The sequence below is a fragment of the Castanea sativa genome, chromosome 6 (genome assembly GCF_040712315.1).
Source record: "Castanea sativa cultivar Marrone di Chiusa Pesio chromosome 6, ASM4071231v1".
In the NCBI taxonomy this organism is placed as follows: Eukaryota; Viridiplantae; Streptophyta; class Magnoliopsida; order Fagales; family Fagaceae; genus Castanea; species Castanea sativa.
Window position 1 is genome coordinate 27194644 of NC_134018.1, and position 10847 is coordinate 27205490.

Sequence of the window (10847 nt, forward strand, 5' to 3'; positions counted from 1 at the left end):
TATGGTCTTGTTTCTTCTCCTTGGGCCTTCATGAGATACGAACTATCCTGCTTCTTTTCCCGTCTTTGGAGTAGCGAAGTCCTCAAAATTGATACACTTCCTCGGGCGGGATCTATGCAGGATATATAGTGGTTCCCTCCTCCTTGATTCTCAAACCTTTCACAATAATAATAATAATAATAATAATAATAATAATAATATATTTTTTATTATTATTATTATTATTATTATTATTATTATTATAGCTTTGCTAGTGGTAATTTTGTTGTTGGACTAATTTTTTGGGCTTGTATATTTTGTGTTAGATTTTAGTTTGGGGCTTGTATATTTTGTGTTAGATTTTAGATATTAATGTTTTTAGAGAAGTGCTACGTTCATAACATTTTCACAACAAATCTTATGTGGTAAATTGTTATTAGTTCTAATTTGAACCTATCACTTAAATTATTTTCTTGCCCATTAATAGTAACTAATAACAACCTGTCACTTAAAAATTTGTTGTGAAGTGTTGTGAAAATGTTGAGTATAACATTTTTTTATTACCTTTAGGAGGAAAATGATAGAGTTGCAAATGTTTTTTACAAATTGCTGATGTAGTGAGTGGTTAATAGTAAATAAAAAAAAATGATGTGATTGGTGGGCCTATATGTAATCAATAAAAATTTGTTACCTCAATATTTTGTAAAATTTTGTAGCTATAACATTATTCTCAAAAGAATCAATGACATTGTTAAGGGAGCAAAGTGTAATTTTATAGAACAAAAATTGTTAAAATTAGTACTACATATATACTAATATATATATACACACATACACTTTAGAGGGGCCATTGCTCCCCAAAGCCCTACAATTGTTGAGTTGACATGTTGTGATTAATATAGAATAAAATTTAGTTACAAAATTGATTGTAGCCTAAAGTAATTAGAGGTAAATTTTGATAAATCTATTGTTAGATTACATTTTCTTCTTAAAGCCTCCATACTATTGCAAAATCTCTAGAAAATAAAAGATCAATAGCTATGTCATCAATAAATTGTTTAAATTGTAAGCTTTTGGAATTTAAAATTATGCAGCTTATAGATCATATAGTAAATAATATTTGATTGACACAAAATTAAACATATATATCAAAAGCGTAAAGAACATACAATTCAATAATTAGATTTTCAAAATATATGTACTATTAATCTTTTTAAAGGAGGTTGTAGTATGAAGTTACAACTAATTTTGTAGCTGAACTTTATTGTTTAAGTAACATAAAAATCAAGTCAACCATAGATTATTATAGTAATGCCGCGATCACAATTTACTATCTTACTCGGAACACATTGACATTGACATGCAAGGATATTTGAAAAGAATAGAACAGTGGACCGGGTCTAAAGGGTATGCTTCAGAGTTCAAACTAGATATGTTCTAGTCTGCAGACTCGGCAGTCAGCACAAAATCGAAAGAGTTTTCGACGCAATTGGGATTCAATTCACAAGACTGACCAGAGAGAGGAAAAGGCAAGATACTGCTACGAATACCTGCATAAATAGAGAAGTGACAGCAGTTTTGCATCAAATGGCTACAACTCTTACCTTCACATTCTTGACCTTGGTCTTGTTACTTGTAGAAAAGGCTACCGTAGATGGAAGGACCGCCACACTTGGAAAGGAACATGTCAGAGGCATTATAGGGGCAATAATAGACTACAGTTCTCGCATTGGTAAGGAACAGAAAGTGGCGATGGAGATGGCTATAAAGGATGTCTTTAACAAGACAAATCAAAGATTTGATTTGCACATTAAAAATACTCAAAGTGAACCTGTACAGGCAGCTCTCGCGGGTATGTAAAAAAACAGTTAAACCTTTTTTTTCTCCACTAAGTTGTACATTAAATTCCAATTTTAAAGTCTTAATCCATGGAAAGCTCCCCCTTTATTGTGAAAAAAAAAAAAAATATTATAATTTACCTTATCCAGATATAACTTAAAGCTTGGGCACTCTTCCACTAATGTATTTATTGGGTAGAGAAAAAGTTCCGTACAACTTTTAATGAAAGCGTTTTTATGAACTTCAAAATATTTTTTTTGGTCAATTTCATATTATAAATTTATGGTAATGAATGATGCATAATTGAGGAATTCTCTGTTGAAATTATAGCAACAAGTTCTAGGAAGTCATGTTTCTTATCTTTGTAAAACAAGGGTGATGCATAAGTTGTTACTTTGCTAAGAGCATTATTTGTAAACTGGCAGCTTGGGATCTCATAAGGAACCAACAAGTGCAAGCCATACTGGGACCACATACATGGGAAGAAGCTTCTCTAGTTGCAGAGATTGGAAACAAAGCTCAAATCCCAGTTCTTTCCTTTGCTGATACAACTCCACAATGGGCAACAAAGAAGTGGCCTTTCCTGCTTCAAGCTTCACCAAACCAGAATGCACAGATGAAAGCCATAGCTGCTATTATTCAGTCTTGGGAATGGCATCAGGTCACTGTAATTTACGAAGATAATGACTCTTTGCTCAGTGAAGTCATACCTCATCTATCTGATGCCCTGCTAGAATTTGGGGCAGAGATAAGCCATACTGTAGCCCTCTCACCATATGCTTCTTCTTCTTCATTGTCTGTAGAGCTCGAGAGGCTTAAAGGTGAACAACACCGAGTTTTTGTGGTTCATTTGTCGTTTACATTAGCTGTGAGACTTCTTGAGAGGGCTAAAGAAATGAACATGATGGAGAAAGACTATGTCTGGATCACTACAGAACCCTTTACAAGCTTTATCCATTCCCTCAGTGCCTCCTCCATTTCTTCAATGCAAGGCATTATAGGAGTAAAAAGCTACTTCCCTCAGAACCATCCTCATTTTCAAAACTTTTACACTAGATTTCGTAAAAACTTTAGCTTGGAAAATCCAGAAGAGGACAAAAATGAACCTGGGATTTTTGCTGCGCAGGCCTTTGATGCTGTACAGACAGTTTGTCTAGCAATGATGAGAAGCAGCGAGGGCAGCCAACCATTGTTAGATAACATTATGCTGAGTGAATATAATGGCTTAAATGGAAAGGTTCAATTTATTGACAAGAAAGTAACTCCTGCACATATATTTCAGATCATCAATGTGTTTGGGAAGAGTTATAAGGAACTTGGGTTCTGGTCAAAAAGAAAGGGTTTCTCAGTGACTACTGATGAAAGAACTGCAAACAACACTTCTATGAGGAGTTTGGAGAAGGTGTATTGGCCAGGTGGAACTTGGACTGCTCCAAGAGGATGGACTCTTCCAACAAATGCCAACCCACTGAGGATTGGTGTACCCACCAAATCAAGTTTCAAACAATTTGTGAGTGTGGTACAAGATCAGTCAAAAAACAGTACTGCTTATGAAGGATTTGCAATTGACTTGTTCCAAGCAATTGTTGGAAGCTTGCCATACTACCTGCCATACAATTTTACTCCCTTTGATGGAACTTATGATGAAATAGTGGAGCAGGTTTATTTCAAGGTGAGAAGTTCTTCACTCTTTTTCACTTATTCAAGTCATTGAGAATATCTAAAATCCAATATTTATGGGCTGTTAACTTTATCCTTCCTTTTTTTTTTTTGTTGAAAAAAACTCAAAGCAAGCATGTTGAGAGTGACATACGGAATGATAAACTGTCATTTTAATTTTAAGTAATTGTGCTTCATTCTAATTTTGGGTTATGGTAAGAGATCAAATGCAACGAGTTCTAGGAAGTCATGTTTGTTATCTTAGTAAAACAAGGGTGATACATAAGTTGTTACTTTTCTAAGAGCATTATTTGTTAACTTCGAGCTTGGGATCTCATAATTAAGGAACCAACAATAAGTCTAAAGCATGTTGAGGGACATGTTGTGAGAGACATCCAGATTGATAAACTATCATTTTAATTTTAAACTATAATAAGTCTAAAGCCACAAGAAATTTTACAACTATTGATATGACATGTTGTGATTGGTCTACAATAATAATATCAATAGTGATCTTATACAAAAATGATGTTATACTAATTACAATCTATTTTTGTTTGAAGCATTATTATTTAAATTATTTTGGTTTGTTCTAATTTTGGGTCATGATGATTTCCTTTCTTTCTAGTAGCTAAGACTAATCATGCTTGAAATATTTCTTTCATGGGAGTAGAAGTTCGATGCAGTGGTTGGTGATGTAGCCATAGTGGCCAAGCGGTTTCGACATGCAGCGTTCACACAGCCCTACACAGAATCAGGATTGGTGATGATAGTTCCAGTTCGGATTCGACCACAAACTACTAATAGAGGATTGCTGTTCATGAAGCCATTCACAAAAGCCATGTGGGCTTTAATAGGGGCAATAATTGTCTATAATGGCTTTGTTGTGTGGTTGATAGAACGGAATCACAACCCCGAACTCAAAGGTTCTGCTTCGAATCAAATTCGTGCCTTGCTGTGCTTAGCCTTCACTAGTCTCTTCTCTTTACATGGTATCTTGGAAATTTTTTTTATTCTTATTATCATTCTTCACCATAGATTCTAAATCTTTTATGTAGAAACAAAAATTAATACACAACAAATTTCACAACCACTAAGGTGACAGTTTGTGAATTTGTTGAATGTGCTGCATTGTTGGTTCTGAAATCCATCTGAAAAAGTTTGAAATATATGTCTCTAATATCACTTTATTCATAGGGGGGAAACTACATAGCAATCTATCACGCATGGCAATGGTGGTGTGGTTATTTGTAGCACTAGTAATCACGCAAATATACACGGCTAACCTAACCAGTATACTCACAGTGCAAAAGCTTGAAGCCAGTGTAAATGGTATTGAGTCACTGCAGTACGGAAATGCAGTGGTTGGATGCTGTAGGGGATCATTCGTAGCAAAATATTTGGTAGATGTCTTACGATTCCACAAGGGTAATATCAGGACTTATAACTCACCAGAAGAATATGCTCATGCACTTAGAAGTAAGGAAATAGCAGCAGCCTTTCTTGAAGTTCCTTTTGCCAAATTATTCCTTGCAAAATACTGCAGAGAGTTTATTACTGCTGGACCGACTTACAAAGTTGGAGGATTCTCATATGTAAGTTTTCTGTTAAAGGATTCTCTTTATTTTAAATAATAGATATATGTCTCTAACAATTGTCAACCAAGCATTTCTCTCTCTATCATTTTTGTTCAATGGCTACGAAATTGATTTAAAAATAAGTCTTAAGTGAAACACATGGTTTAATCAATGGTTTTTTTTTTTTCTCCGCTATGTTACTGTCATGAATATCATAAACAAATAATGGAATTGAACAGACGACAAAAACTTCAAATTGAAATGCTTTCATAAAATTTTGGATTTTTATTAACATAAAAAACCTGAGACCTAATCAAATATGGTATGAACTACGGGTCTTTTCTTCTAATTGTCTCGAGGAAAATGAGTCTCTTTTACATGTATTGTACGCTGAGCAGTACTGGTAAATTAAGCGTTTCTAAGTTCAGATTTGAAGCCAACAATTTGTAGATTAAAGAATTGTATTTGATTGTGCTTGTGGCCTAGGTATTTCCAAGAGGGTCTCTGCTGCTTCATGATGTAAATAAAGCACTACTGAACGTATCTGAAAGTGGTAGGTTACTGGAAATAGAGAAAAGCATGGTTGCATCTGAGAAGTGTGTGGATTATGTGGAGTCCATTGAAGAAGTTTCCAGTCTTAGCCCTACTACGTTTTCGGTTCTTTTCATGTTAACTGGAGGTACATCAACGGTAGCTCTTATGGTCTATGTTGTTTTTTACAAACTTTTTGGGCATAAAACCATCTGGAGACACTTGGGTGTAATGAGAAATCGGTGGACATTCTCTCCAGGACTCATTGATATGTAGAAACGACTACAAATTTGTCAAACACGTCTATTAATTCATAATGGACTCGAGTTTAGAAATTCAAAAAGAGGAAGAACATTGAAAGAGGAGCACAATTAATTTGAAGTCTCATTCTTGCGTGTAGCTTAATTAATTTGAATTCTCGTTTCCAACCAAACTTAGATAAGCTTTTACATCAACTTTCTCCATGCCATCGTTTGTGTGTAGCTTCCCATTCATAACCAATTGAGTAGACATTTATTTAAGGCTTGTTAAAACAACAATTTTAAATGAGGCATCTTATATTTAAAGATAACTTAGGTCATATTGATTTTTTAATTTAAAAAATTCATTATTCCTTGACTAATTTAAGTATTTGTGATAAGGTTGCCTCATAAAACATTTGTCCTACTAGAACAAGCCGGACTAGCACCATGATATTACCAAAGAAATAATCTTCTGCGGCAGTTTTTAGGTACGTCTCCATGGTCTGAAAAAAGAACATCCCTTCCTTCTCGGATCTTTTCCCGTGAAGAATGAAATAGGCTGGGACAATTTCCTGTTCTCTATTTATATATAATTTTTTTTTTGATAGATAAAAAAAAAAATTATATATAAATAGAGTACAGGATAATTATTCTTATATAATATATACTCAAGCTCACTGCATCTTTGAACCCTAAGCAACCATTCATGCATGCACATATCTAGATAATGCAAAGTCATGTGACCTTCCACCTAGGAAGCATAAACACTTCTTTCTTCTTTTCTTTTTTTTTTTTCTTTTTTTTTTTGGTGGTAATCATAAACACTTCTTTTGAGGGGTCATAGTTATGTACTTATGTTTGACACTTGACATGCCTGAGACACTTCTACATGCATGTCCTAGTCATGTCATTTTAAAAAATGAAACAAAAGTACAGAACACAACCAAGACACAAGAACATGAAGAATCAAATACCCTTTTACAAAACAAAGAGAACATTTTTATTCTGAATAATAAGAATGCAACTGAAAATTAATAAATGTCCTTATTTTTGGTTTGTGTGCTAATTTTAACATCATTTTACAGTCATGGATTTGATTTATTATCTATTATTATTTTATAATTTGATATATATATATATATATATATATTTAACATTATATGAAATATAAATTCTTAATAATATATAGGAAATAAAAATAAAAATACATTTAATAGACATGTCCTGCCATACCCTTGTTCTATTTTTTCAAAAAAAGTCGTAATACCGTATCGTATCCATACCTGTGTCCGTGCTTCTTAGGCTTCCACTTCGAGCCTTAAGGCAATTGACTAAGTGGCCCAGTGGCAGAACCAGCCCTGATCAACATCTGCCACTAGCCCTGATCAACATAAATGGTTCATAAAACATCACAAAGATTGGCAGGATAATTAGAAATGCTCAAGCAGCAGTGAGTCAAGTCAACATTTGAAGTTAGAAGGTAATTCTCCAAGGTCATTTAGAATACAAGAGACTTTTTTAAATAAACCGTGTCAAACACCATTTTTATAAGAGACTATATATTTGGATAATACATCCAATTTTTCTTTTTTTTTAAAGATAAAACTCTACTTCATTAATAAATTGATAAGTCCTATTTTTCTTAATAAAAAATTTCAAACAGCAACTAATGTTATCATGATCACAGACAATATCATCTAGCTTGCTACAGAAACAAAAGCCTAAAGTAATGATTTATAAAGGATACATATTCAAGTGAAAGGGATTGGTCAAATCTAATTGCTTCAAGCCAGTTGTGAATCTTGTGATTCACTGCCATCCATATGTAGATGCGAAGAGCAACTGATTGCATTTGTTTGCAAATTTTCTTTGAGGAAGAGTTGGTTGAATTTTCGATTCTCCAATGAAGACATGAACTTGTGAAGCTGATCATTTAGACCATCTTGGACTATCTGAGGCAACAGTAGTTCTGTCCTTTCAAGAGCTTTAACTGCAGAGCTCCCTGCAAGACTAATCTGAGAGGAAATTGAAGGAAACGTGAGAAAAAAGATAAGTTCATCCTTCTTCCACATCAAAGAAACTTTAGATCTAATGTCTGCAATGTACATTGTAACAAAATATCTAAAGATTCCAAGTTAAACGACCATTAAGCAGCGCACAACTCATTAAAGATAAAACTATAGATACAGCTTAAGCTAGACACAGTTGTCTTTGTTAGTAAAAAAGACATGTCAAGGTGTTAAAAATTATAAAAGAGGAGAGAGCAACAAGAAAGCAAGGGCACAAAATCAATTTACAACAGTAGATGTTGAGTGGACAAAATACAAATAAGAGGAAGTCATAAATCATATTGAAAAAAGGAGATGAAAAGTGATACAATAAGAAGCAAAGGACTAACTCTAAAAAGAGGATGGCAATCAGTCATTCAAATTCCTGAAATAGGAAGACTATATTTAGGTGTATTTCCAAAGTTATCTTTCAGCAAGCAGATAGGGAAAAGGTGAAGGCAATATAATTTGTACAAAGATCTTGATTAGGGTCATGCCCTCAAGATTATTTTTAAGACCTCAAGCAAATTCAGAATGTCTGAAACTCTTTACAAAATAAACATATAAGAATATCTGTACAAAATAGAAAATACTAAATTTCAAAGCTCCTTTTTTTTTAAAGGATAATGTGATAATTGGGAAGGATAGATTTAAGACCTAGACATCTGTTGTAGATACTAGGAGATGCCAATTGAGATACAAAGCTCTTGGCATCTGTCAATGCTCCTAGTACTATATTTTTTAAATTAATGGCTTCCTTCCCAGTTTACTTTGTAGATCTCTCATTAAAATAAGGAAACATGACCAAGAAGAAAACTTTATCCCCGAAATATGTGAGACATAAAATAGATGTATTTATATCTGTTGCGTGCAAGCAGAAAAAAGTTTGCCCCCCAAATTGTGAACTTGAATGTGAAGGGCTAAAAATAAACCTATCTAACATAAAAACAAGATAAAAAAAATATTAACTAGAAGCAAGGGTATAACACTGAAAAAGAGATTAGTTTTTTAATATCGCAAAGTAATAAAATCATCATTATACATCCTGACAAGGGTATGGCCACAGCTGTATAACAAGCACAATTCTGAACCCTACATGAAATGTAATTTGATAAGTTGATTGAGGCAAATAAGATGTCCATACAACTATACAAGTATTAGATCCTTCATAAGTTTACTATACTCTTTTATATTATACTGGCAACCTTTCCTAATTGGCCATTCTTGTATTTTCTAATTTTTCAGTCTCCTCCAGTTTTTATATCTATACCTAAATTCTAGATGGCACCTGACAAACTTAATACCACATGCATATAACAAAAAATTTAACATAACCAAAACTTTAGCTTTTCTAGTAGACATTCATAAGGATTCAGATATTGCAATTAGATTCACACTAATTCAAATGCTGCAGGGGCATATATTTCAAGTTTTTTTTTTTTTTCCTAAGTTTACAACTTTTTGCTGCTCCTTTTCTTCATTTCTTCTTCCTTTAGGATATGTTCTCCTTTGGTGTAGCCCCTCTTTATATTTATTCAACAGTTTTTCTCATTTTATGGATTGAAAGGGGAAAGAGAGGTGACAATGCATGTCTTTCAAAAGATCCAAAAGACAAGAATAGCCTAAGCATAATGAGAATAAGAAACCGCACCATTCTATTTTCATTTGAAAAAAGGGTGAAAATGGTTGGGGTGTTCCCCTCATTTCTTTCTTTTCCTTTAAATCATGAGTTAGCAGCACATTTGCATGTATTATCTAAGTATAAAATATAAACACAGAATTCATGCATTTAATACGATGCTTGACACAGATGGGGTAAAATCATTCATAGAATATATGATAACATGTTTGCTAAAGCAACTACAGATTAAATTTTTTGACATATAGCCTCCATAAAACTCCATTTATCATTAAAAAAGAAAAAAAGAAAGGGCACAACTCATCAAGTTCAATAAATACCACAAGGCCTAAAATTAATTAAAAGAATTAAGTAAACTAAAGTCCACTATATGAAGATGGAGAAAGTGCATAAGAATTCACATAGATAATAGATAAGTCATCATACCGATTGAGAAACCGTCTTCATCAAAGCTTTTGTTAGAGGCAGTATGCAAAACCTATTAGAAGTAAATAAAAAATAAAAAAAATTATAGAATTCAAATTTGTGCCATCATGACTAAAGATTGAACTCTGGGTTTTTCTTTCTTATTCCTTTTTTTACCATCCCAATTTTTCTTTCTGAAATTACAACAACGGAAAGCATAAAACCCCCAAATATTATTCCAGCACGTTTTCTCTGTTGTGAAGAAAAAAAAAAAAGGTTAAAGAAGAAAAACATACATTCCTCGGCCTCCAGCAAGTGCTTCCTCAGATGGGTCTTTCCATTCGTCAATTCTGCTAAGTGAAAATCAATCAATTTTATGCTTCACTATGATAAATGTGTAGAGAGAGAGAGACAGTGACTTACACCCAGCCGTAACGACGGTCGAAAAGAAGGCGTTTGGAGGACTCTGGCATTGAAATTTTGGAGTCCATAGCCATAGCATTAACCTCAACAGTCAACACTCAAAGCGCCTTTGTCTTTCTTGAGCAGTTGAGCAGTGAGCAGCACCAAGAATGACAACCAAAGCAAGAAAGAAATGCTCCTCTTTTCGCTTTTTGTGATTGAAATTGTGGAACCCGACCCAATATATAGGCCCAAATCAATATCTATTGGGCTTTAACTTGGTGGATTTGAGTCGGCCCTCCCCTTTGTCCTACTGTTCCAATTGGTTGAGTTAATGGACCGAGTATGCCTAACCACCTAGGTGTTGAAAAATCACTACCAAGTTAGTAAAGAGAACTAGCATCTATGCGCGCGTGAGCGCGTGCTCAGAGGCTCTTCTATTTTTGGGTAAGGGTTAATTTAGAGTATTTATTATAATTTGAGATTATTACATTTTTTAATCACAAAAAAAACCTAGAGGTGTGAT

General features: G+C 33.6%; 2 protein-coding genes across 2 annotated transcripts; one reads left to right on the forward strand and one right to left on the reverse strand.

The window, feature by feature from the left end:
* Positions 1-1493: 1493 nt before the first annotated feature.
* LOC142638004 (glutamate receptor 2.8-like) lies at positions 1494-5966 on the forward strand. Its single transcript, XM_075811993.1, has 5 exons — positions 1494-1831; positions 2244-3490; positions 4151-4469; positions 4675-5072; positions 5541-5966. Exons 1-5 carry the CDS (start codon positions 1567-1569, stop codon positions 5859-5861), a joined length of 2550 nt encoding a protein of 849 aa, XP_075668108.1. The 5' UTR covers positions 1494-1566; the 3' UTR covers positions 5862-5966.
* Positions 5967-7407: 1441 nt separating this feature from the next.
* On the reverse strand, positions 7408-10537 carry LOC142638005 (uncharacterized). Its single transcript, XM_075811994.1, has 4 exons — positions 10343-10537; positions 10216-10269; positions 9941-9992; positions 7408-7842 (listed from the first exon to the last, which is right to left on the reverse strand). Exons 1-4 carry the CDS (start codon positions 10414-10416, stop codon positions 7612-7614), a joined length of 411 nt encoding a protein of 136 aa, XP_075668109.1. The 5' UTR covers positions 10417-10537; the 3' UTR covers positions 7408-7611.
* Between the last annotated feature and the right edge of the window lie 310 nt (positions 10538-10847).

Excerpts from the sequence above, each read along its gene's own strand:
- LOC142638005 (XM_075811994.1), bottom strand. The coding sequence starts at position 10,416 with ATGGCTATGGACTCCAAAATTTCAATGCCAGAGTCCTCCAAACGCCTT. Across the intron at positions 10,270-10,342 it reads GACCGTCGTTACGGCTGGGT|AATTGACGAATGGAAAGACC; the intron begins GTAAGTCACTGT and ends TTCACTTAGCAG. Across the intron at positions 9,993-10,215 it reads CTTGCTGGAGGCCGAGGAAT|GTTTTGCATACTGCCTCTAA; the intron begins GTATGTTTTTCT and ends TACTTCTAATAG.
- LOC142638004 (XM_075811993.1), top strand. The coding sequence starts at position 1,567 with ATGGCTACAACTCTTACCTTCACATTCTTGACCTTGGTCTTGTTACTT. Across the intron at positions 1,832-2,243 it reads TGTACAGGCAGCTCTCGCGG|CTTGGGATCTCATAAGGAAC; the intron begins GTATGTAAAAAA and ends GTAAACTGGCAG. Across the intron at positions 3,491-4,150 it reads TGGAGCAGGTTTATTTCAAG|AAGTTCGATGCAGTGGTTGG; the intron begins GTGAGAAGTTCT and ends TCATGGGAGTAG.